Here is a 26,093-nt window from a genome sequence, read left to right as displayed (position 1 = left end):
CACACACACACACACACACACACACACACGCACACACTTCATATCCATGATTGTTACACATTTATTAAGGTTTCACCTTTGCCCCGCTGTTCGAATATCACCAAGCTTATATTGCTTGCCAGAGGGTTGAAATAGTAACTTTATGAAGCCATACACTCCTGTTCTGTTTCTGTGAAAGCATCTCTGTATTGCAGAATCACATCCTATCATCAGGAGACTGAAGACTTCCAGCAACAAACGGCAGAACAACTTGATGAAGACAAATTCAGTCACTTGTAAATTTAATTACAAATATTTTAAAAAATAAATCAATGGCAACAAGAACTTGAAAAGCCATGTTTCAAAAGCACCAAAAGGAAAAGGTCTAAGATCCTGGGACAAAAATAAACACACACACACACACACACAAAAAAAACTGCTGCTGGTCCTATTAAACACCGTCTTTTATATGTCAGCCTTCCTGTCTTTCAATACTTTTTCTTTACAATTATGTTGACCATGGATGTATTCTAGTTTTTAAGAGGATGCAGTGGGGGATGGGTGGGCAGGATCACTAACTTTTAACTCCTCCCCCTTTGAGTGTGATGAATGTAAGAATGAGGAGGGAATGAGAGAGAGAGAGAGAGAGAGAGAGAGAGAGAATAGACTTAAATCACTAATACGGCTGGGAGCTGTTCAAGCTGAGTGAAACGCGTGCTCAGAGGAGAAGGAAAACACAGAAAAGCCAGGCAGTAAATGTTTGTGATGGGAAGAGAATAAGGAAGAACAGGGAGGCCGAATACTGAGGTGGACAACTTGAGAAGACAGTTATCATTAGTTACACCTGAGAAGGACACACAACCCTCTGACCATCAAGGCTTCAGACCCACGTCTCTACATTTTCTGCTGAGGACGTCTCCATCTACTCTGCCATCCAGACTGGAGTATGTGCTGCCCTCCCTGTCACCCCTGCCGCTGATGCAGGCTGTCAGCATGATCTCTCAGTACCCTCTGGCCACCCTGCTGCCCTGGCCCGGGGGCCCCCAGCACTGCTCCGACCTGGACTGCTCGCTACTGCTGGAAGGAGAGGGAGGCGTCGCCCTGCAGAGGTACCAGCCTCGATCCCCAGAGAGCAGCCCGCACCACTGGGTCAGTACAACACTCTCCGTACAATCCACTGTAGTTGTGTCTATCAGCCCTGAGATTATTGTGTTGTGTTTTAATTCCTGGGAAGCGCAGGTACCTCCAGCCTCCTTAAACACTTTGGCAGATGTTGGCCTTGACATGACTGGCCTTCCTGTGTCTTATGTTGTTAGAGTGTGGGAAGTTTATTTTGGTGGTAAAGGTTAGACTGCTTCTTCAAGGATGGAAGACTGGATACAAAAACAAAACTAGACCTCAGATTTCAGAGAGAAATGTTGGGATGATAGACGCTGAAAGACACGCCACAGCGAGGCGAGATGATGGAGGTGTTTTTCAAGCCTTCAAGGTCTGTTTTCGTGGGATGCACTCTGGGGTGGATGGGGAAGGAGAAGGAATAATGTGAAAATAAAAACAATAGATGTGCTTATGACTGCAGTTGAAGAGTAAATAAAAGCTAATCTGTGTCCAGCTGGGACTTGGCAGCTGTGCCCTGGATGCACGGTTCACAGATGGGCTACACATCCTGTATCTCAGCAGCGCTCCGTAAACATAAACCACTGTTGTAATGTGAAGTTAGAGACGGGCTGTTCAATACACAAATCAAACCACCTCTGGCTTTTTCATGTCATTTCTTAAATGAATATCCGCTTTTTCACTTCCTGCGTTTGACTGATTGAATTGATGCAATATGCCAACTATACAAAAAAATGACTAACCTTTGATGACTCTGTCCAGAAAACAGCTGACCTCTTATGAAAGACTGTAATTCACAATCACTGTAACTACCGCTTAATGGTCAGTACGTGTGTGCGTGCGCGTGCGTGTGTCTTGCTGACTGGTCAGAGTTCACTGTAAAGCCATTACTCATTTTACTTCAGAAAGGGCATCGACTTTTTATACATGACAGAAAAAGGCAGAGCATAAGAGCACGCCGATTGCATTTCAGAGCGCATGCGTCGTTGTTTATCAGGATTTCATTCGCTCGTGAGGTCACGGATTTCTGGTAACAACGTGATTACCAGAAAACAACCTGCATCAACAGCTTATTGAAGCTTAGCTGTGGCTAATTGTTTGCATGTGCACACTTGTGGTATTGAGGCCAAAGAGAAAAGTCTGCTGGTGTTTTGAAACTGCACACAGATATTGAATGAAAGCAAAGGCTGGTTTGCTGAACTGTCCTTGAGCAGGGCAGGGTAGTCATGCTACAGTGCTGAAATTGCATGATATCTAGACAGACTAAAAACATACAAAACGTATTGTGATGTACTCTGGGCACTTCGAAGGAAGCAGATATGTCAAAGATAAATCTTTTATCTCTGTGCTTTTTGTACTTGACTATTAAAGATACCATTTTATTCATAGACTTTAGATTTATTCTTTCCTCTTTATATCTTGTATTCATTTATGTCAGCCTAATAAAATGTTTCAGTCAGTGCTCCAGAGAGCCACTTAAATTCAATCTCGTGTTGATCCACTTTGCATACCTGCTTTGAAAAGGGCTGGAGCCGATTCAAGACCCTCAGCAACATTGTAAATCCACCATGAGGCAGGGCTCAATTATCAGTTCCTTAATAATATCTACATTCCTTCATTACACTTGGTATCTCTATAGAGGAGCTACATTAGCTGTTAATAGCGTATTAAACTCAACTCCAAACTACAACTGGACTGGTAAATTGTATTTACTTGAAGTAAATATGTTTTGTTTACGTTTACTTTTGGGGAAGACTTGTCATTGTATTAAGTCCAAGTAGGTAATAGCATACATATTTTTTTTTACCTGGATTTTGTATGACCAGGTGCAGTCAGAGGCATTTTCATGGGTTCGATGGGCATGGCATTTGGCGAGGAGTAAATTAAGTCTGCCAAGTTATTCGTGGAGGTCACAACAAATACAATCGCTTGAAAAGTAATAACACAATTGCTTTTTCTTTTTTAAGGACACACTTTTAAATTATCAATCAAGTTATACGTTAACAAGTGGGTAGTTCATACGTTGGTGTCTTTAAGGCTTCACCTTAAAAAAAGATAAACCACAACACAACAGAAAAACAGGTGTATTAAGTGTAACTTTGGATGTGAAATTGACAGCGAACAGCAACAATTCCTTCACAAAATGGTCTTTGTATACATGTTTTTAGTCTAAGTGTTGGTAAAAGTCATCCTTCTTATCAGCTTATCTGACATCCTGGCCGATGTGTCGCCCCCATCTCACTGCACTGTTTCCGTCAATTGTTTCGTGTGTGCGTGTGTGTGTGTGTGTGTGTGTGTGTGTGTGTGTGTGTGTGTGTGTGTGTGTGTGTGTGTGTGTGTGTGTGTGTGTGTGTGTGTGTGTGTGTGTGTTTGTGAGGGGGGAGAGGGGGAAGGGGTACGGGGCAGGAGGTCAACTTACAGACACACTTGCACCCTGACTGAATGCTCATGTTGCATTAAATCAGCCTCTCAGACGCTCATCCTTAGGACTGTTTCTTAACACGGTTAAACTGTGATTGCCTTCACAGTTACAGTATAGCATTATAAAAGGGCTTTTACCGGCAGATAAACATGTTTTTATAAAGTTGTGGAATTAACAAAGAAACTTTTTATTAATTTGTTTTTTTAATGCAATGGATTTTATCAGCACACAAAATACTGATATCAGGGCTAATGTTAAAATGTGTCGCACATCCAAAGCTTCTCAGCAGGACCATCATCTCACTTTTTGCCTACTTACACAAAGTTATGAAACCACGTCCGTCATAAAACCAGAGAAGCGACTGACTCCGTCCCGGTAATCACCGCGCAGTGCATTTACACACAGCTGTCGGGTCCACAGTTCAGGCTTCGGATGAGGAATTACTGCTGAGGTGTAAGACTTTATCAGGAGTCCACAGACGATAATGAAACTCACACATGAAGTGGAGGTGCATTGAGCAACAACAAAAATTCCGAATTATAAATCTAAACCGCTCTTTGTAAACAAAATAATTCAGATGATGGAGGATCTGTGAGAGAAGGAGTTGAAAAGAATGACTGAGATTTTGAATCCTGTTGCTCAAAGCTGAGTATCAGTAATTGCACAAAGCTAAATTGACTGTCACGGTACATTTTACGGCTTTAAAGTCCGTAGCGTGGATTTACATTCTCCTCTTATGTCAGTGAGGGACAGGACACCGGACACAGGACAGTATAGTCCAGCTTTAGGCTCAATAAAAACCCCAGCAGAGGGACTGTCAGGGAGGGACTCACACCCATTGGGTCACAATAACAAGCTGGCAGTTCAATAACCTCAACTCGCCATTCACTGAAAAGGCAGAAGTGACTTTATACGGGGAAAACAAGGACAAAGAAGGAGGACAGGGGGGAGCAGAGATTCTTGATGAATGCGTGTTTTCCATTGAAAGAAAGTGAGAAAGCTGAGTTAGCACTCCTTCTTCCTCTTTCTTGTCTTTTTGAATAGAGAAGTTCACGTTTCAAGCTGGAGCTCTGTGACGTCTCAGTGTTTCCATGTTCAGAGATTTGACTTTGCTTGTCATGTGTTTTGATGACTTGACAACGATTTCAACAGTTAAGTGTCCCTTTCATCCGGATGAGACTAGTTTTCAAGGCCTTTCACCGGATTCTTTCTGAGTTTAAACAAAACTCTGTATCTGTTGTTAAACCACTAAACATTGATATTTTTCTAGTTCAAATATATAACAGCTGCCATGACATTAGGCAAATATTTTCTGTTTTTTTTATTGACATTGTTAGAAATAAAATAAAAAGTCAGAATTTATGCTTCAGCAGTGAACTTCAATCCACTCAGATCTGTTTTTTGTCTCCATTCACTCAATTCAAAAGGTACCAGACATTACTGTTCTCTGCATAAACAGGTCTGTGTCTTCCTTTTATTTGACCGACCACTTAACATGTTGCCGTGCGCTCGTGTGACCAGCTGTGTGTCAAGTTGTCTGTTCGCCTGCAGCTTTGTGAAGGTTCATATTGTGATCTTGGGTCTAATTAGGTCACATAATGGGACTGGTGCGAAAAGTCAATACTGCAGGCATTGTCCCTGTCACCCAAATGTCCATCCCAGGGCAACAACACAACAGGAGCAGCTCGCTCAACTGGGGCAGAAACTCATCATACCATATGGCAGTGGACGATGGCAGCCAGTGTGAGTTTTGATGCGGGTTGGTGGTCTTTATGCTTTGGCAGCTTAGTGGTGTGTCTGCTGATGTGCCTGTATGTGTTCTAAGACCATCTTGTGTGTGTGTGTGTGTGTGTGTGTGTGTGTGTGTGTGTGTGTGTGTGTGCGTTCTCGTATTTCTATCCTTGTTGGGGCCAAATGTCCCCACATGGATAGCAAAACGTGGAACGACGTGCCTTGTGGGGACCTTTCTCCGGTCCTAAGTAGGAGAAACAGTGTTTTCTTGACCATGTTGTTGTTACTGAAAAAAGTAAAAGTGCAAAAACATTTCTTTAGGGTTAGGCTTTGTTGTGGTGTGGGTTAGGGTTAGGGTAAGGGTCAGGGTTAGGGGCTAGACCTGAATGGGAGTCAATGGACGGTCCCCACGAGGATAGAAATACGAGACTGCGCGTGTACGTGTGTGTGTGTGTGTGTGTGTGTGTGTGTGTGTGTGTACCTAAATATATTTGTTAGGGGCAAAGAGCTAATTTTCTAGGTTCTAGGGTTAGAAACAACTTGAATTTGGGTTAATAGGTATCAGGTGCTCCAGGCATGGGCACAATATGAAACATTTAACATGTCCTTTATTGTGTCATGATAAAAGGAGCCTGGGTTGAAGTTAATTTTAGGTTAACATTGAGCATGTGTTGTAGAGTAATGATTGCGGTCGAGGTTAGAGTTAGTCTGCAGGAAATGAATGGAGCGCACATGTGTGGGGTTCACCATACCTCATGAAGAACAAAACCATGGACCCTTCAACCTTTTACAGATATCTAAAGGCTAAGTGGCACACATGAGTGTGTGTGTGGGTGGCGGGTGCATGCATGTCTCTTTGTGTGTGTCCATGTGCATGTGTGCCCTCCCACTCAGCACATGCATGCACCAAAATCCCTTCTGTGTTTCCCGCTCAGGCAGGGCACAAAGTGTGAGCCATGACACATGACTAGGATCAAGCTGGTGTGTGTGTGTGTGTGTGTGTGTGTGTGTGTGTGTGTGTGTGTGTGTGTGTGTGTCAGTAAAAGTTTGGGCTCAGTCATGAAAACAAGTGGTCAGCATTCAAACAATCTTTGTGTCAGCATTTTGCTGACAGTAAAAACTCTGCTGAGTCATAAACAAACAATTCAAGTAACATATACCGGTATGTCTTGCTCATATTGCTAAATATGTTTGTAGTTTTTTTTATCAGTGCTGTCGTACCAGTGGTGTTAGCACTGCATGTTTTTGTGCTACTGTTTTTTTCTTTTTTTTGTTACACATCTGTGACACACACATACTTCACACTTTGAATTAACATATTTAACACAAATATCAGCATATTGTAAAAATGCACATGCTGATAACGTGATACAGGCTGTTGTGGAGTTTTGATGGCTTCTAAGTGGTTTCGGGGAGGCAGTTGTCACCTCTGTTCCTGGTTTGATGGATACCTCATGTTGTTTTTCTTGCGTTTGTGACAACATCAGTAGTATATATTTGCTGGGCAACAGATGGTCTTGCTCTCATTACTGCGGGGTGGGGTACGAGTTAGCGGGCGGGCGGACGGGTCGGGGGGGGCAGACAGACAACCAAACCAGTCCAGACCGATTCATTCGAGGCTTAGCAGGGCTTAGATCTCTGGGGGGCATCAGGGTTGAGACCCTTTTGGGGGAGGGTGTGCTGGGACTTCTCTTATTTGTTTCAAGTTAAATACAGAGACACCTGAAATCATCTTAACAACTCACATCTGAGTCACCATAGCTCAAGAATGGATTATCCCCGCTTTAGTGCAACGGTCCGACTGACCCCATATGGAGGGTGACAAAAACATGGCCGTCCAGTAAATTTACTGCGTCTCTGCATGGTTTGGTTTGGTTGGTGATAATGAAACACCTGGAGCAAACTAAAGCTTTTCCTTGAAGCCAGCATTAGTCTGGCCTGGATGTGGAGTATGCTGGGGGAAGGGGGTTTCTGGACTTTACTGGAAACTAATGATGTCACCCTTCCAGAGAGAGAGAGAGAAAAGCGAGCGAGCGAGCGAGAGCCCCACAAGAGCCGGGACAATAGATCCAAGGGGAGCAGAGACATGACATAAGAAAAGAGGGAGAGTGGGAAGGCGCGAGGCAGCAGACAGAGCTTTAATGTGGCTGTTTGAACAAAGGCCTCAGTTGACCAAACAGAGAGAAAGGCAGTGAGAAAATGCAACTGTTTTTTTTAAACATATCTCTCAGTATTTTAACTTATCGCAAACAGATCTGCATACTCTCATCTGCTATCTGTCGCCTCGTTAAGTCAAAACAATGTGCTTTCACTGACAGCGTTGCCTCTGAATGACCTATTTAAGCTGCACTGATTGTCTCACTTGTGGATTATATTCAGCCGTAGCTGATGCCGCTGGTCTCTGTACTATTAATCAAACCATCATATCTATATGTTTTTCTTGCTCTGGACTGGTCCTCACTCAAACCTCTGCTGACTCTGGATAAACACAGTGGTTTATGAACTCTGCCCTCTACTGGGAAGCATGCTTTAGAAACACAAACCCACTAACCACAAATCATCAAAGAGTGAAATGCAAGTGTGACAAATACATGAAACTGACTGCACGTAGATAAGTGTGCATGAGACTAGAGGAATGCACAAACAAAAAGGGAATGAAGATCTTGAGACTTTTGACCCAGATCGGAAGTCCTCTCGTGTGTTGATTCTATAAAGTAGCTTTCCAGTGGTCGATGTGGCTTTACTCACAGTGAATGCTCCTCCGACTTTGAAGAAATTGTAACTCTTTTATCTGTTTACTTGAGAGGAAGAGCAAGATGTCGCTTTCCGATCTAAAATGATGAAATTGCTTTTATTTCTGTGGATGCAAGACGGCGGGGTTGCATCACGCTCGCCCGCCCACCTGTGTGAATCTCTCAGTTTGTGACTGTGCTGTGAACTTTCTCCTCCCCGTCTCAGTGTCTCCATGTCACTGCAGAGATAACGGGCTTTTAAGTAAGCCTCAGCAATGCGCTGCTCTCTCTTTGATACATGACCTTCTTATCTTGTCTGTAAACACAGAGAAATTACACATGCAACTCGGGAGCTCAATTGTTATTTTTCCCCAGTGAATCTGTGGTTTGCTCCTGGTTTCTCTGCGTTGTGCTCCTTTCATCTACGTTTTCTTGGTGTCACAGTTTCTCCTCTCCTCTCCTCTCCTCTCCTCTCCTCTCCTCTCCTCTCCTCCTCATTGGTCTGCTTTTATGTCTGTGCTCCAGGCCAGAGAGGCTCCCAAACCAGTCAGGTATGAGGACAGCAGCCTCACTGGAGTCAGGAGGCTGGAGGCAGGAAGTGGGAGATTTCCTGGAATGTGCGTTTTTCCCCACTGTGGTGCAATAACAGTATGAGCAGCGCTCCTCCTGTTTTTGTCCCCTTTTTGTCGGTAGCGTAGATCTGACCGTGGAACAGAGAAGAGAGCACTTGGAAAGCCTAATAATGGAAACAACGCTTTTTTTTTTAAATGTTGGGAAGGGCGTTTCTAAGTGTGTTACGTCAGTAAAACTTAAAAAAAAAAAAAAAAATCAGCAACAATTATTCATATCAACTGCCAGAATATACAATTATCAATAATATACATTATCATAGATCAGCATATTATTTATAACAACTTTAATTTATGGATGAATTTTATACAAATCTTTCAAATAACCCAGTTTGGGTTTGTAGTTTGTTATAAAACATCTGCCAATTTTAGCCTTGAATATTGTGCTCTATACAAAACTGGTACCGAACTCCTCACTCTCACCCTGTACCTTAAAGCAGATAAGCATATGTCCTGAAAATTTCTGTCAACTTGGATTTTCCCAGAAAGATTTAGACTGACTTATGTTCTGTTTCAAAACAGTTCCGATTTACTGAAATTCTACTTGAAATACTGACTCAGCTTTGATGATAGTAAAATTTGAATACAATTTGAAAAAAACAAAAAAAACAAAAAACATTCAGTTTAAGAGAAAGAAAATCAATATCTAATTTTGACCCACCCCCCCATTTTGGAAGATGTGCGTATTCAGCTCGTCATCTGTCAGACAGAGCAGAAGCTGTCACATTTGTCTGACGTCTTGTTCGTATGGAGAGGTGACACCAGTCCCACGATCAGACTGATGCTCCTGTTCCCCCGGGGCTGAGTTGGAGGTCGTCTGGGGTCACAACCTTCCCACTGCCCCTCTGGGCTTCCCAGAGATTTGAAGACCCAAGTGTACGCCAGGCCGGCTCAGTCTGGGAACTGGACCTGGGCCAGATGTGCTGCATGACTGAAGTGTCAGAAGGATGAAAAATTATACTCTTCGATTACGACATATTAAGGAACACTGACTGAGGTTCACTCTAGGCTTCCCTGGCCTTTCAGTGCACTCCAAGTAAAGTGGAGACCTTGTTGTGTGGGTACTCTTGTGTGTTTTGTGGCATGTTAAAGCCACTGACGCTGAGTGTGACGTTTGAGTTACATGTCAGTGTTATGAGAACCATGACTACACGTATAGACAAACGCACTATTGAAAAGGGGACCACAGCAAGTCTATATCGCCCAATGAACTAGATGACAATGAGCGTCATAAGGTTCCACTGTCTCCTCCTGACTGACCATATGACTCTGGATCAGTAGTTTGGTATTTCATTAGTGGAAGTAATGGACTTTTAAATCTATGAACCACAGCTTGCTCACATTTGCAAAGTGTTTCTACACAAAAAGACCCCTCACAAAGTCTCCACTTGATTCACATCTTCCCGTTTATTCACACGAGTGGGCGCATTGAGTACGTGTACAGACACATTCACAGTGGAACAGTGTTCGCCATTCTCACACACTCGGCCCATTCTCCTCTCCTCTCACTGACAATGCACAGTACTGCTGACGGCATCCGCAGCTTTCCTTGTATTGTCCCATACAGGGACCACAAGGCTGCAGCTGCGACACAACTCAGATACGGCGACAGGGTCTCTGTGCATAATATCTGCATTTTAACTTTACTACTACTACTACTACTACTACTACTACTACGGCTAATAATAATAATAATAATAATAATAATAAACATACTGACATTGTTTTCCATTGTGTGTATATTATATACAATCTATATAAACAATTTATATCTAAATATTAATTTGAAATGTTCAAGGAATTCAGAGAAATACTTTGTAAACTCCTAAAAATCACCAATTAAAGACATCATGATAAAACTGTCAAAGTGTGATCACCATTTTAAATTGTGAGTGTTGAAAGTGAAAAATCATCTTTTGGGTCGTGTCACAATTTGAAGGTTTCGAGATCGATTCCCTATCTTTCCCCGTCCTCTTGTTAGAGTGTCCTTTGAGCAAGACGCTGAACCCCAAATTGCTGCCAATGGATGAATTGAGCTGCCTTGCATGGTGGCAGCCTGCTTTGGGTGTGAGTGGATGTGTGAATGTGTGTGTGAACGGGTGAATGTGATTAACAGTGTGAAGAGCTTTGGAGGGCTGATCAAGCAGTGGAAAAATGCTATATAAAGTTAAATCCATTTACCATCTGTTGATATAAGATACAAATCAAACCTGAACAACCGCCCCCCATCACATTATAGAAGTCTGTATTTTGCAGCAGTTTCACTGGAAGCCGAACATCCTTTCCTGTGTATCTCTGTTGCGCAAACAGAAATCACAATCCTGCGTATGCGAGTGCGCACATTGTTGTCAGACTGTGAAAGTCGGACACAAAAAAGCGGAGATGGAGGAGGAGTTTAAATTGAACTGTTGTGAGTGAGAGGAGGAGGAGGAGGAGTTCGCTCATTCAGTAGAAGAGGGCAGAGCCTGCTGACAGACATTGGAGCTGGAATTGGAGTTCACAGAGGAGAGGGGTCTGCCGTTGTGTTGTGTTTGTAGAAAAAAGGAGACGAAGAACTTCAACAGGGAATTGGACTCTTTAATTTTTTTCTTTTTTTTTTAAAAAAAACGATCCGTTTTAAGGGTCCTTTTCTCTTCTTTCTTCCGTTGCTTGTTGGATTACTTTCGAGCTCTCATGCCGTCCTCGGATCATGAGAGAAACGCTCACCATGAAGTTCGCCTGGAAAACTAAAATGGTAATAAATATGTAATTGTTTTTGTCTGCGCGTCGCGCGACGCTCCATTGGCTCCACGCGCTCTGTTGTTTGTGGTATTGAAGAGGGGGGCTACATTAAAGAGGGAAAAGGGGGGAGAGACGAGTGGTGGGGGTGTTTGTAGGCTTGGGAAAGTAGCGGATAACGGGAGAAAGAAGAGGAGGAGGAGGAGGAGGAGGAGGAGGGGGTGGAGGGGCTTGAACACCCAGTTTCAGTTGTTTTAGTTTCCAAATCCAGCTGGTATCTGAAGATGCCGTGCAAAGTTTGGGATACATCAGGAGGAAGGATGCCATTTAAAAAAAAGAAATAACAATGATTTGGAGAAAGTAGCTTTTCGTCTCAGCTGAGGTGGATATTAAAACTTTAGTCTGGAGAGAGAATGGTTGAGGGCCCGGGGCCATCACGGCCCCCTGCTGCGGCTGGAAACACTACTGTTCTTCTTCCTATCTGATAATATTTCACACACAGCTGATACACATGTGGAGACATTAGCATTACTTTCAGCCACACGCAGCTTGTTGTCTTCCATTTGCTCTTGTTGAGCGTCTTCTTAGTTACTTCAAGGTGAATATCTCTCTAGCTGTCATTTAGAATGTTTTGGTTCTGGTAATGTCATCATTCTCTGCAGTGTATGCTATTTGATAGACCTGCATTTTACTGACTATGGTTTATACTGAATAGAAATGTATTGGATTCATATTGGTTCAATTAATTAATTAATTAAATTTCCTTGCAAACTCACATAGTATCCCTCAAATGTAATGCAGTCATAGTGTATGGTTTCAGAATCATCCAGCTCACAGAATTATATCTAGCCTTGCTGCTGACAAAAAACAGGCAGTGTGTACAGACTGTGAACTCAGCAGCCCAGCCGGCCTGCACAGAGACCTCCCGCTATTGTTTTGGGAGTGTGTGGACTGCATGACTCATGCACTGATGTATTTATCTGTCTCCACGCCAGGCAGCCGGACAGCCGGCCAACTTGCCAGCAGCAGCTTAGCTGTGCGAGAGATGTTGCTGAACTTAAATTGAGACGTAAAACAGCAGGACGGGGTGGGCATGTATACAGAATTTTGACAAATCCCCAATCTGACTGGCGGGCACACAAACATACTTGTTGGCTTCATCTGTCAGGGTCAGTTACACCCCTTCTCACTTTTCCTTTCTCTTTTATCTTCCTTGTTTTTTGTTTTCTATTTTCTTGAAGAGCTCGATTTTCATTTCTGCGCCACGGGCTTCTGTTCCATCCAAAGCACAGCCGAGGCATGGCTGAGTGCCACAGGCCTCACGGACCCGCGGTTGAGCCCGTTAACATCAGCTTTGACCCTTGACCTGTTTCTTGGCAGCCTGTCTATGTGGGGAATAGGGTGGACTTTGCAGTTGAGCTGTGTAAATGAAAGTGGGGACAAGTGAGAGTAATCTTGGCAGCCACTATCTTTGTGTGTGTGTCTGCAGACTTGGCCATAATACTGCATGCGTGGTGCTTGTATTTGGCCAGTCCTCTCCTTCCCTGTCTCAGTCTCTCTGTTTTAGTGTCTCTCTCCATATGTTGACGTCTCGGTAGACGTCAGCCTGTTTGCACACACTCTCTATGAGCAGTTTTGTATTTTGATTTCAGTCTGTTCTTTATTTATGTACTCTGCTGTTTGATAGCAATTTTACAACCAGCGATAGACACACAGCACACCTGAGTACATAGTTACTAACTGTGCACAAGTCTTGCGAGTTCATTTTAAACGTTGCTGGCTGCACATACTTTTGGAGTCAGCGTTCTTTGTTTTGTATAGTGTGATGTACAGATATCAACAGAAAGAGAAAGTGATGGAAATTTTGCAAAGTAGGTGTTTGTTTAAGAGACTTTATCCATTCGGCCTCTTATCTAAAGCTGGTCTGAGTTTCATGAAAACAGTCCAGCTCTGACTTCAGCTGCAGAGAGACAGGGACATGGTGAAAGAGATGGATAGGGAATAAAAGAGGGAGTAAAGACTGAAAGAGAAGGAGGGAGTGAGGCCTGGCAGCCTGCACTGGTGGGGGTTGGGAATTTGGTCATTCTTGATGTTTTACTGCACTTAAGTGTTTTTCTTTTTCTTTCTTTCTCTTTTTTTTTCTTTTGTGGGATGCTTGTATTCGTGTTTGTGTCCCTTTTTTTTCTTTTCTTAAATTCAATCAGCTTTTCTCAGATAGGCCTCCAAAAGTTAATTCTTATTTTGTGAAACTGCGCACATGACACTTGTGGAAGATAACTCCTGTTTACAGTGGACTGTTAGGTCTTCTGATTATCCTCGATCCTGTTGAGATTTCTATTCTGTAACTTGATGTCTTCTTTTTTCAGAGCTCGGTGCAGGACTGGGGGGAGGAAGTCGAGGAAGGAGCCATCTATAATGTGACACTGAAGAGGGTTCAGATTCAGCAGGCAGCCAACAAGGGAGCGAGATGGCTGGGGGTGAGTGAGCCGGTCTAGTGTTTCATATTGAGTGAAAACATTAAAAATGATAAAAGCAGTCCAGTTAGCTTCACACAGGTGTCTAAGCTTGAAGGCAGAGAGTTTCATCTTGAGTTTCGGATGAAGCCTGTCTTTGAATATGTTTCTGGGCATTGTGCTCTGCTGGATCTGTTATCGTTTTACCTTTCTTCCCCCTAAATTCTACAGATTAGAAAATACCTTTTACTTCACTGCTGAAAGCCAACAGTTCCACCAGAACTGGACTGTTTGGCCAAAGCATGTGATTTCCTGACTTTCCCAGCTGCCAGCAAAACTGCTCTCTCCCCATTATAGAGTACAGTTTTACAAAATGCTGCCCTGACAAAAAAAGTCGAGCTCAGGGCTTTTCTTTGACTTGTGCATTTTTTTGTTGAATAAAAGGCATTGCTGTTTCCTCTACTGGGATCTTTATAACATAATAAGATGTTGCAGAGTGTATTATTATCCTGTACAGAAGAGCCAAGTGGGGGCTTTATCCCTATTGTCTTTTCTGAGTTTTCCCAGTAAAAACAACATTAAAAAAATGTTTCCCTTTCTTGGCTGGAAAACCAGGCTCTTGTGTTGTAGACTTGTTTGTGTCTGTGTCGTTGACTTTGTGGATAAGGATTGGCACATAAAGAGGAAATGGATAAATACTCCGAGGCTTCAAGACAGTGCTGATGTATTGACACGGCGATAAACTGCTCATTGTATCACAGCTAATTAAAACAATGTGGCAGTTCTTTGCAGCACTGCCAGTTGAGTGGAGGAGAGTGGTGACAACTCCCCATTAAGACATGAGCGTAATTACTGTAAACATTCAATTGACAGTGAACAAAGCCATTATAACCAATGCCCACACTCGTGCTTTGTTTATAAGAGGAGCACTCAGTGGATTTTGTTGCAAAGCTCGTGCATTTTTGTTCACTGAGACATTCAAGCCTGTGTATGTGGCTGTACAGTGGATCACCTAACACAGATAAACAATTATGGTTATTGTGTGTACTGAGTTGTTATCAGATGGGAGTGGTGGGAGTACTTGGCCCTGCTGCTGTCCTCCTCTCTTGTCTGGAAGGACAGTGGAGGAGGGGCCTCGCTGTGATTAAAAACAGATTGGAGCTTTTCCTGTTATAGCGTGCTAACTACACTAAAGTCTCTCTCTCTTTCTCTCTCTCTCTCTTTGTATCTCTGCCATCTCTTCTTCTCTCTCCTTGCCTGTGTTAACCGCTCACTTTATGCCCATGTATTCACAATAGTCGGACACATCTGGAGAAATCATAACTAAATATAGGTCATGTTTGTCGTCCACATTTCCTTCACTTCCCAGCCTCTTATAGCTTCATTGTTGAGCTCTTGTTATTACAGAGCTTCTATCTTTACTGTGCTTTGTTTAAAGTGATTTCATATCTTTCAAGCTGTATATGGAAAAAGATAAATTAGATGGTCGGGTGTATTTTGGGTTTACTAAATATTACTGTATTTGAAGCTGAAGGAAAACAATTTCAAACTTCGGTTCATGCTGATTCAACAAAGTTAAACACATATTTGTGTGTGTTTAGGCGGAGGGCGACCGCTTACCTCCAGGACACACTGTGAGCCAGCTGGAGACGTGCAAAATCCGAAGTATCCGAGCTGGAACTCTGGAGCGTCTGGTGGAGACCTTATTGACAGCATTCGGAGACAACGACCTCACCTACACCTCCATCTTCCTCTCCACCTACAGAGCCTTCGCCAGCACACAGACTGTACTTCAACTGCTTCTAGACAAGTATGCTGTGACGGGCTGTCCTTCGTCTGACTGATAAAGCAGAAAAAATGTCAGTGTTATGTGGTCATTCTAAGGAAGATATATTTTCAATGTTTTGTTTTTTGGTTTTTTTTGCCTGTGGCAGATATGGAAGCATAGAAGAAAACCAGCAAGAGACGGTCAGATGCCAGGGCTCTGAATCCAATGGAGCCATCAGAAAGTGAGTTATGTGTGCACAGTTGTGTCAGTTAGATGAGGAGAACTTTTAAAGTTAAAACTTCAGGGTTACTTTCAGCAGTATTGCGGACTTACCATGCCTATAAGACATTCTTAACTCTCTCAAAAATATCCTGTCTGTCTTCTGTAGCGCCTTAGCTTCTATCCTGCGTGCCTGGCTTGACCAGTGTCCTGAAGACTTCCAGGAGCCTCCAGACTACCCCTGTCTTCACATGCTGATGGAGTATCTGCGCAAGGCTCTGCCAGGGTCAGAGGCCCTGAGACGGGCAGAGGGGCTGCTGGAGCAGCTGCAGGGTCAGGCCGGCATGGACGACACTGATGGTACTGTTTGTATTTATATCTTCATTATAGTAGCGGTTCTGGATGTTGTTTATTGAAAAAGGATAAAAAAAAAAAAAACTTGGATGCTAAAATTAGTTTAGTGACACGCTGTGTTGTTTTTTCGCAGCTGGTTTCCATGGCAACAGCTCTTTTTGCCTAGGAGAGGAAGAGGAAGTGGAAATTGAGGTCCAGGAAGACTTCATGTCGTTCCAGACTGATCTGGTGGCCGAACAACTGACCTACATGGATGCGGTGAGTGGAGGGAAGAGCGGCGGAAAACAGGAGGGGAAAGGTCACATAGTTTTCATTCTTTTCATGTGTCGTCAGTGTTGTCGTACTAACGTCAGTTATTTCCTTTCCCTGTGGGGTGCTTCAGGTGCTGTTCAAAAAGGTAGTACCCCACCATTGTCTGGGCTCGATTTGGTCTCAGAGAGATAAGAAGCACAACAAGCACAGTGCCCCCACCATCCGGGCCACCATAACTCAGTTCAATGCTGTTGCGGCCTGCGTGGTCAACACAGTGCTGAAACACCGACAGATCAGACCACACGTCAGAGCACGGATCATCCAGCGCTGGATAGACATCGCTCAGGTTGGCAAAAGTCACAGATTCACTCTAATATAAAACTGTTTAAGTTGTGGGTCATGTTGTGACTGCCATTGTGAACATATCTTCCAACAGGAGTGTCGAATACGGAAAAACTTCTCCTCTCTGCGGGCCATTGTCTCAGCTCTACAGTCAAATCCCCTGTACAGGCTGAAAAGAGTATGGGCCTGCGTGCACAAGTAAGCCTCCAAGCTCTTTGCTATGCAGATAATCTCAGTTGGTTTTTTTGATAGAAGAATCAGCTATTTGGAGGAATGCAATAAGATCTCATTACTGTTTATTTTTCACGTGCGTTTGAGCCGTCGTGCTCAATCCAATTAGCTGACTTAAGTCTGTTTTGATACAGAGACAGCATGCAGACGTTTGAGGAGCTCTCCGACATTTTCTCGGACCACAATAACTACCTGACCAGCAGAGAGCTACTCATGAGGGTGAGTTCTCACTGTGTTGTGTCTCTGAAACTAATATGTGGACATGAATCATTTATTCGCCATTCCGTTACAACTGTAACCCTAAACCCTAAAAGGCAGTCTTTCATTCACTGGCTCTGTTTTTTGAGGAAACAAACCTATTTTGTTTGCCCGACAGGAAGGTACTTCAAAGTTTGCTAGTCTGGAGAGTTGTGCCAAGGAGCACCAGAAACGCACCCACAAGAGGCTACAGCTGCAGAAGGAAATGGTGAGACAAACACGGGCCAACCGAGAGCTTTAGAAGCAAATGCCAACAAATGGATCTCTCCTAATGGAGCTAAAATTGAGCTTTATATTTCAAAACAACACATTCCTCCTAAGCAATGTACTGTAAAATGAATTCTAGCCTCTCCAGAATGATGGAGCCACACGCTTAGCTGTGTTTACTTAATAGGTTATGTGCTGTCTTTGTATTAAGCTGCCTGGCCATCTGTGAGGACCACAGTGTAAACAACTACATGATTGTACTGTTGCTTCACAGGGAATTTACTTCAGATTCTTTAAATACTATATGGTTCTCCTTCACAGGGAGCAATGCAGGGAACGATACCCTACTTGGGAACATTTCTGACTGATCTGACCATGATGGACACAGCCCTGCCAGATCTAGTAGAGGTAAAAGAAAAAACAAGCAAAAAGACAGAACACCTGCTGAGTGTGTGTGTGTGTGTGTGTATATGTGTGTATCTTTGTGTGCTTTCAATATTTGGGAGCAAGTGTCTGTGAGGTTACACAACGCTGCAGATCTGAGAGCCTATGTGTTAGCAGTGTCAGAAACTGGGGTGTAAGTTTCCATGAGTGTGTGAGGAATTTTGTCAGCCCATTTTCGCAGTGGTTCACCTAATGCTGTTTGTTTAAGCAGCCACTGGTATGTGACGTGCCGGGTCTGACAGCGTGCTCTTTGTGTCTTCCGCAGGGTGGTCTGATCAACTTTGAGAAGAGACGCAGGGTGAGTGTGGCCTCAGTCGGCCTCCATGACATGATTACACCCCGGCCAGCTATTCACTCGAGGAGCCCGGATGAACTGTGGCTGCCTACTTGTTTGAAGTGAAACTTAAATAACACTGGATACTTCTCTTTTCTCTCCGCAGGAGTTTGAGGTGATAGCGCAGATCAAGCTGCTCCAGTCGGCCTGTAACAGCTACTGCCTGACTGCACATCCTGCTTTCCTGCACTGGTTCAAGAGCCAGCCGCAGCTCAGCGAGGAGGAAAGGTACTGCTTCGCTCACAAGACCTTCTTTCTGGAAATCACCATTATCTTTTACATAAGAAGCAAATTATTGCATGAGTCATGGTCTGTTGGATCTATTGTTCACACACAAATACACAGAAGAAGCTTCTCTTTCTCTTTTGTCTTCGTCTCTAATTGCTGATCTTGTGCCGTTCCTTTAGTCCCCACTGCTCCTTTGTGCCGGTGACCTGGCCTGCTCTCTTTCTTGTCTCCCTTTCTGTCATATATGTATGTGTGTGTATATACAGTATATATATATATATATATATATATATATATATATATATATATATATATATATATATATATATATATATATATATATATATATATATATATATATATATATACATATATATATATACACACACACACACACACACACATATGCATTGTATACATACATACATATATAATTATTATCAGTCATGTTGACAATTAATTTGCTTTTTCCTGCAGTTATGCCTTGTCCTGTGAGATTGAGGGTCTCGGCGACAGCAGTCCGACTACACCCAAAGCTCGAAAAAGCATGGTGAAGAGACTCAGCCTGTGAGTACAACCTCAGAAGAGACACCAATAAGATGTAAAATAGGAGGGTCTGATATCAAATTCAGTATGCATCTCTTCGGGGTCGGAATGCCATATTGAAGATGTCATATTTAGGTCGTACACTCCACTGCTGGAACCTCTTTATTTTATTATCTAATAACTCGCTTCCTCTGTTATCCAGGCTGTTTCTTGGAACTGACAGCACTTCGTCCAGTTCCCCAGTCAGAGAGACGCCACGCTCGCCTCCTACTGGCAGCTCAGGGGAGAGTATGGACTCTGTCAGCGTGTCCTCCAGTGACTCCAGCACTCCATCGGATAGTGAAGGACTCGCCACTCCTACCCATGCATCTGACTCCCAGCAAAACAAGGTGTGTTGTGTTTCAAAGGATGTGTTGTCTGAACATAGACTTTCAAATTTGCCTTTCTCTGTATTCTAGAGTATCAACTTGTGATGATGGGATGTGTGCATTTTAGATAATTATGTAAACCCAGAATAAAATATGGATAAACAATGCTACAGTAATGCTATAAATTGACCACATTTCATAATATTAAAATTTAAAGGGCATTAACTTCTAGTTTTATGATCTTAAGCTGTAAAAATGGAGCCTCATCTCACAAAACTATTATTTTTCCAATCTTACAATAAATTTTAATTTGAACTATATAGTAGTTTCAATTATCATTCTTTGCCTTTTCTTTTTTAACCATGTAGGTATCAGTGTATTTGAGCAATTTTGAGTCCCATAACCCATGGAAAAACAAAATGATTAGATTACAGAACAATGTTTCAGTTGTGGCTATGTGCGTGATTTTGTGACGTTTATCTCCTGTCTCTCTCCAGCTATCAGAATCATCCTCTTGTACTTCACTCCACTCAATGGACACCAGCTCATCGACGACCAGTGTCACTATGACTTCCACATCCCCGGCCTTTCCCGGGCCCGCCTGCACCCACCGACGCTCCGTCTCCCTCACCCCTCTGTCTCCAAGCTCCTCCATTCAAACCCCGGCGTACAACACCCAGGCCGAGGACGCATGCATCATCCGGGTCAGCCTGGAGCACGGCAACGGAAATCTGTACAAAAGCATACTGGTGAGGAAATAAAGAGATTTCCCTTTTCCTAAGTCAGGGGCTGAATTTTTACATAGTTTAGTTCAAATGTGTTTGATTATAATTTTTGTTTTTCCTGAACAGTTGACCAATCAAGATAAGACGCCGGCTGTAATTTCCAGAGCGATGGCCAAGCACAACCTTGACGTCGAACCAGAGGAGGGATACGAGCTAGTGCAAGTCATTTCTGATGAAAGAGGTGAAGTTTGGTTTTACTGTACTTTAGTGTACTTTATTATTTTCTATTATCGGTGAATGTTTTTAATATGTGCATACCTTCATAGTTATTGAGCTCTGCATCTATTTCCTGCTCAGTGTAAGCTTACATTAAAGGTGCAATTTGAGATAAATGCCAAAGGATGTACTGTATGTTTTCAGATAAAGGGGTAAAATTGAAAGGTTATGTGACAAATACAGTCAAAACAATTTGATGTTTGTGTAAAAATCCAGAGGCAGTGTGCTGAGAGTGTGATTTTGGAGTTAATCATGTGAGATTCCGTATCTCTGTGGGAAGCGAGCGCTCTACGTCACTTATATTTAAAATTATTTGATGGTTTGGTCTCCTGGTGATGTAACTTCTTTCACGATCAGAGGTAGATGACGTCCCACCTGCAGTAATAGATAGTTAAATAGAAGTGGGGGTATATAGACTGTATGAGGCGCGGCCCTCCTGCCCCTACCACCAAATCCTATGTCCTAAAATCTATTTTTATTCATGTTTTATTCCACGGGCTACTTTTTGAGACTATATGAGTGACACCAACTCAGATTTGTAAAGCATGACAGACGGCATGTGTCAAAATGTCTGAAGTCTCTCCTTCTTTACTTTCAGAACTGGTGATTCCAGACAACGCGAACGTCTTTTACGCGATGAACACCTCAGCCAACTTTGACTTCCTGCTGCGCGTTCGGGGCTCGGCGGGTCGACCGGTGCAGCTGCGTAGCCGCTGCAGCTCCACACTCCCTCGCAGTCAGCACCGCTCAAGCCTCTCTCTGAGACTCAGCAAAGTCACACTGTGACCCCGGACTGCAGCGCCCTGGCAGTCTGCCCCTACACCACTAATTCAGGGCAATACTGAGAGTGATGCTGGACGGGGAGATAAATTCTAAAGAGACTGTACATCATAAGTGATGGAACAGCTGGACACCTGACACTTTGGCTCTTCTGTTAGCGATGGAGACTTGATCGTGGACTGTGCGATCTCCTGCCCCACCATGTGGATGTGTAGTGTGACTGCTGTGCCAGTAGGACTCATGATGCCTGTGACAGAGTCGAAACAGCGACCCCAAGTGGCCTCTACTCTTTATAACAACAGTTTTTTTTTTCATATTTTTATTTGCACATGTGGGAGCAGCCTTACTCCTGTCCTCCAACAGTATTGTGATGTTGAATGAACTCCTTGTTTTGTTTGATGCCTGTGTAGCTGAAGCTTTACATTTCTCGTAACAGAAGAATGATGACTGCAGAAAAACAAAGTCGGAACAAAGAAAGACTTGAGTATCTGCTCCTCTTGCCTTCGTTGATAAGTGAATGGACCTCTAACAGTATTCTGAATGACATTGATTAATTGACAGGAGCTGTGATGTTGTTGTTTTTTCCCCCTAGTCAGACGCCTTTATTAGCCTATGTCTGGCTTGTGCACAGTGTGCACAGAATTTGTGCGCTTAATCCCCCCCTCTCATATTGTGAGCTGTGTGACGAATGTCATGTTGTGTGCATTCTGATTGGTTCAAGCACTTGGTTTTATCAAGTCCTCAGCGATGATTAAACATGGCCTTACCTGCCCTGTCTTTAGGGCGTAGAGATGCAATTTTTTTGGTGCCTTTCAATGCAGAAAAGTTGTTCCCTCACAAAAAAAATGGAGGTGTGTGAGGTGTCTTCCTGAAGCGGAAAGAATTATGTCAAGTGTCTCAGATCGATGCATATTTGTACCTCTTTACCCTTCATTATATGAACTATGGAGTTGCACTTGTCATTCGTAGGAGATGCCAATGGGATGTGAATAATAGAAGATTGAGTGTATCGCTCTATCAGTGGTTCATTCCTTCTTTTAATGAGTTATTTTTTGTTTGTAATTGTTGCTTCTTCTTTTTTTTTTTTATATTTTTATAATTCAGGCCAAAAGCATATGCCAGATTGGAGAGTATGTGAGGGATTTAAACATACGTAATTGTTAATGAATTCACATTCCACAAAATAAAACCCAGTGCCAGATTTTACTGCAATGCACTTGCACGGACACTTCATTTCATTAAGCACATGAACATGAAACACCGCTTCACACCGGAAACTCCCGTGACACTCCTCCTTTCTAAAACAATCACAGTTTGACATTAACCATCAATGCTTTTAATGCAACATTCAGAGACTGGAGGTTTATTTTATTCTGTCTGTCCAGTGTCATGATTGTGCCATTGCTTCATATGAAGTTAGTTAATTCAGCATTCCCCACAGAAGGTTCATTGGATTTATCTTGAAGTCCCAGTTTGCTCAGATTAATTCCACTATGCAGCGCTTCTTTAAAAAAAAAAAAAAAAAATGCTCTCATCCTCCGTTTCTGTTCTCCACTGCCAAAGATTCCTGAACAAATAAATTATTACCATTATTAAGATCTGCGTTCGTGTGTCTTGATTCCCTTGAAACGAACCTAATTTCTAAACTGTCTTGAACCTCCAGCTCTCTCTCTCTCTCTCTCTCTCTCTCTCTCTCTCTCTCTCTCTCTCTCTCTCTCTCTCTCTCTCTCTCTCTCTCTCTCTCTCTCTCTCTCTCTCTCTCTCTATCGCGCGCTCCTTTTGATGATGGAAAACATGTCCAATCCTGTTAGGACTGATGTGGTCAATAAAATAGTCAGAGGCTGTTTTGGACGGAGCTCAAGCTATTTTGCTGAGTGGAGGACAGTTCTGCTGACTTGCAGCAGTCATGACCTTCCTTTACTGAAAATGGCTTTTGCTGTATCCGTCAAACACTTTTTTCTTCAGAAATTCAAAGGCAAACGGGCAGACGTAACAATCACAGGATTCACTGTAAATCTGAAAGCCACGACAATTGTCCCACAATTTAAAATGCTGAACAAGATGATATAAAGCACTTCACTACAACGTTAAACCAGTTGAATCATATGAAATATTAAGACAACTTGAACTGCAGCGATTTTAATAAAAGTGCTTCAGGCATTTTTAATACCATGAGACATTTTCAAGGTAAAAATCATTGTAGAGTCAGTCACGATAAATCATTCTGTGATTTTGGCCACACAAGCCTAAAAAAAATTAAAAAAAAAATCTAAGCTCAGATGATAAGCATCTTTCTCTATTGAGATAATCAATAATGAGGAGTTTAGCTCAAAACATTAAATGAAGATATATCAATGATTTAAACAATGAATACTTGGAAAGCCAGTTTAACTTTGAATAAAGTGGATATATTAAAGCCTCGAACATGAAGGTAATTCTTAATATAACCTTTTAAAGGCAGTGTACGTTTTATATCAAAATTGTAACCTGCACTAAATATATTTTGTATTTAATGAATAACAAGAAGAACTGTCGACTTCATTTTTGAGTGTTTTTGTGTAATATTTCATAATTGAACTTTTTAAGTTGTTTAGTACCTAATATCCCACACTCCTCATAATAAATTAGTCATATCTGGTGATTTTAATGTACAAATAGAAAACTTTCAGAGAATTTATCAACTGTGTTTCTTCACAAACTCATTAAAATAGCTTTAATTCAACATGTCATGCAGCCGACTCACAACAGGGGACACTATCTGTCCATCAGTGTTCATCAGTGTCCATCAATCCAAATTTAGTGAACACAGAAGTTATTTTAGGGAGTTTTTACATGTGGAATTTGTAGAACACTTTAGGAACAAAATCCAAAATATCTTGTTATCAAACATTTTGTGGATCAGAAATCTCTCTTAAAAAATAATAAAAGATTCACCTGAAAAAAATAGTGGAAAGTTGTAATGTGGTTGACTAAGAAATTCTGGATATAATTTTCATTTTAGATGAAGTCATGACAACACTTTTTTTTTTTTTTTTTTTTGCATTTTATGAAAAATAAACTTTTATGTATTGGAAATTGTTCTCTTCAGAGGGCAACTTTCATGCGGCTTCTAAAACAGCACCAACCGATTCTGAAGAACAACTTCGACTCTGACAATGTTGACAACTACAGACCAATTTCCAATCTGCCATTTCCAAACAAAATTTCCTATCAATTTCTTTTTAAATTCTTTTTTATTTAGTTGAAAGACTTCTTGAAGATGGTATTTCTGAGTAATATCAGTCTGGTTTTTAGGGAGAACCACAGTACAGTCTGGTGCAGAGTAGATCAAGAGGCTGAGAGACCTGGTGGGTCTCTCTGGCACTGGCCTCAGTTGGTTCATCTCAGATAGAATTTTTTTTTATAAATGAGTTCTTTGGAGTCCATGAAATGATATATGGCATCCTCAAAGCTTCAATCTTGAGTCCTGTGCTTTTTAACATAAATAAGCTGCCACTTGGCAATGTCACTGGGAGATATAGCATGAAGTTTCACCACTAAAAAGACGATACACAGCTTTACATCGCCATGTCTCATTAGGACGCAGGGCCGACTAGGACAAGGCTGAGGTTTTAGACACCAGTCCAGAGGCTTGAAGAGAAGAAAAACGTGTTAAAATCAACACATCTGAACAAGTCTGAAACCTGAGAGTTACTTTTGACTATGAGCTTCAACATGTATAACACATTGTAAAAACACTTTAATCATCCAACACTATAGACAGCCAGCCCATTTCTCCCTCCAGCTAACACACAGATGCTGATACATGCTCTTATTTCCAGTCATACAGATTCACCGCAATGCCTGCTTTCTGGTATCTCTAAAAATAGGATCTCACACATATATTTAATCCAGAATTAAGCTGCACGGGGGCTGACAAGGACCAGAAAGAAGGTTCAAAATGGTTTTGGAATAGCTACACTGGCTTCCTGTATTCCAGGCTTTAGCCTTCACTTCATATGATAGTTATTTCTCTGGTTCTCGATGCTCAGCCGTATCTTCTCATTTTTCCTTGTTTTATTCACATTGAGGGAGGTGGGGGTTAGTGAGGGGTGGTGGGACTGGACTGTGTGTGTTTGCGTGTGTGTCTGCATTACCAAGTATAAAAAAATGCTCCGTTAATGAACATCGACTGTTAGATGTTTGTGCTGATCTCTAAGGTCCGAGCAATCGGCGCATGCATCTTATCACAGTTGTCATGCTGACGGCGCCCGGCAGCAGCTGCCTGGTGCTCACGTCTGCATTCACTTCTTGTCCATCCACTGTCCTTTGATACATGTCTTCGTAAAAGGCCTTTTGTGCTCGGCCTGTGTGAGCGTGAGGAGAGCTGTTGCTTGTGTTTGATGCAGTAGGTCAGGCTGCACTAACTTTGCATTACACAGTGGGACGTACCGCTGCAGCTGCTTTTAATCCATAAGAGCATTTGAGTGAGACACCAGACTGTTTATGCAGTCTATTGGGAAAAAAAATGCTGGCACAGAAGAGTGTGTGTGTGTGTGTGTGTGTGTGTGTGTGTGTGTGTGTGTGTGTGTGTGTGTGAGAAGTGGGGGAGGAGGGTGCCTGCAGCTTACTGTCCATCTGTCTGTTCCACATGGTCTCAGTAATGGGAGGGTAGGATGGACCTGGGCCCTTGCACTGGTTTTATGAAACTTTTTGTGGGAAGAAATTCAAATCCCATCAAACGCCTACGGTGGAAAGAAAAACATAAAAAAAAAAAAAAACACCAGGCAATTAAAGACTCATTTAATCATCAGGCCAATCATTCATCAGGGCCAGTCTGAGGTTTTCCTCGTGAGGCTTTTCACCACAGACAGGTCTGTATTGAATGGCTGCCAGAGCCGCCACGAGTGGAAAAAACAAGCCTGAAAAGATACAGATTTACTCGTTTGCTGCACATTTCATTAAAGACACTCATGAGTTCAGAAACAGCTACTTAAAAAGA

The 26,093-nt window shown here is 42.5% G+C and overlaps 1 protein-coding gene across 2 annotated transcripts; it reads left to right on the top strand.

Moving 5' to 3' along the window:
* Positions 1 to 711: 711 nt before the first annotated feature.
* rgl1 (ral guanine nucleotide dissociation stimulator-like 1) lies at positions 712 to 22,695 on the top strand. Of its 2 annotated transcripts, none has more exons than XM_030083148.1 (18): positions 712 to 1,128; positions 13,694 to 13,804; positions 15,382 to 15,590; positions 15,715 to 15,789; positions 15,937 to 16,127; positions 16,255 to 16,379; positions 16,504 to 16,719; positions 16,810 to 16,913; positions 17,081 to 17,165; positions 17,323 to 17,412; positions 17,733 to 17,819; positions 18,121 to 18,153; positions 18,296 to 18,417; positions 18,895 to 18,984; positions 19,166 to 19,352; positions 19,829 to 20,080; positions 20,183 to 20,297; positions 20,931 to 22,695. In XM_030083148.1, the coding sequence occupies exons 1-18, from the start codon at positions 958 to 960 to the stop codon at positions 21,116 to 21,118; spliced, it is 2,451 nt and encodes an 816-aa protein (XP_029939008.1). In that variant the 5' UTR covers positions 712 to 957; the 3' UTR covers positions 21,119 to 22,695. The 2 variants fall into 2 exon arrangements, with proteins under 2 accessions (XP_029939008.1, XP_029939009.1); XM_030083149.1 differs by lacking the exon at positions 712 to 1,128 and adding an exon at positions 11,089 to 11,343.
* Positions 22,696 to 26,093: the final 3,398 nt, after the last annotated feature.

The sequence above is a fragment of the Salarias fasciatus genome, chromosome 23 (assembly GCF_902148845.1).
Source record: "Salarias fasciatus chromosome 23, fSalaFa1.1, whole genome shotgun sequence".
NCBI classification, from domain to species: Eukaryota; Metazoa; Chordata; class Actinopteri; order Blenniiformes; family Blenniidae; genus Salarias; species Salarias fasciatus.
The sequence above is the reverse complement of the archived record's forward strand: the minus strand, read 5'-3'. Positions and strand labels throughout refer to the sequence as shown.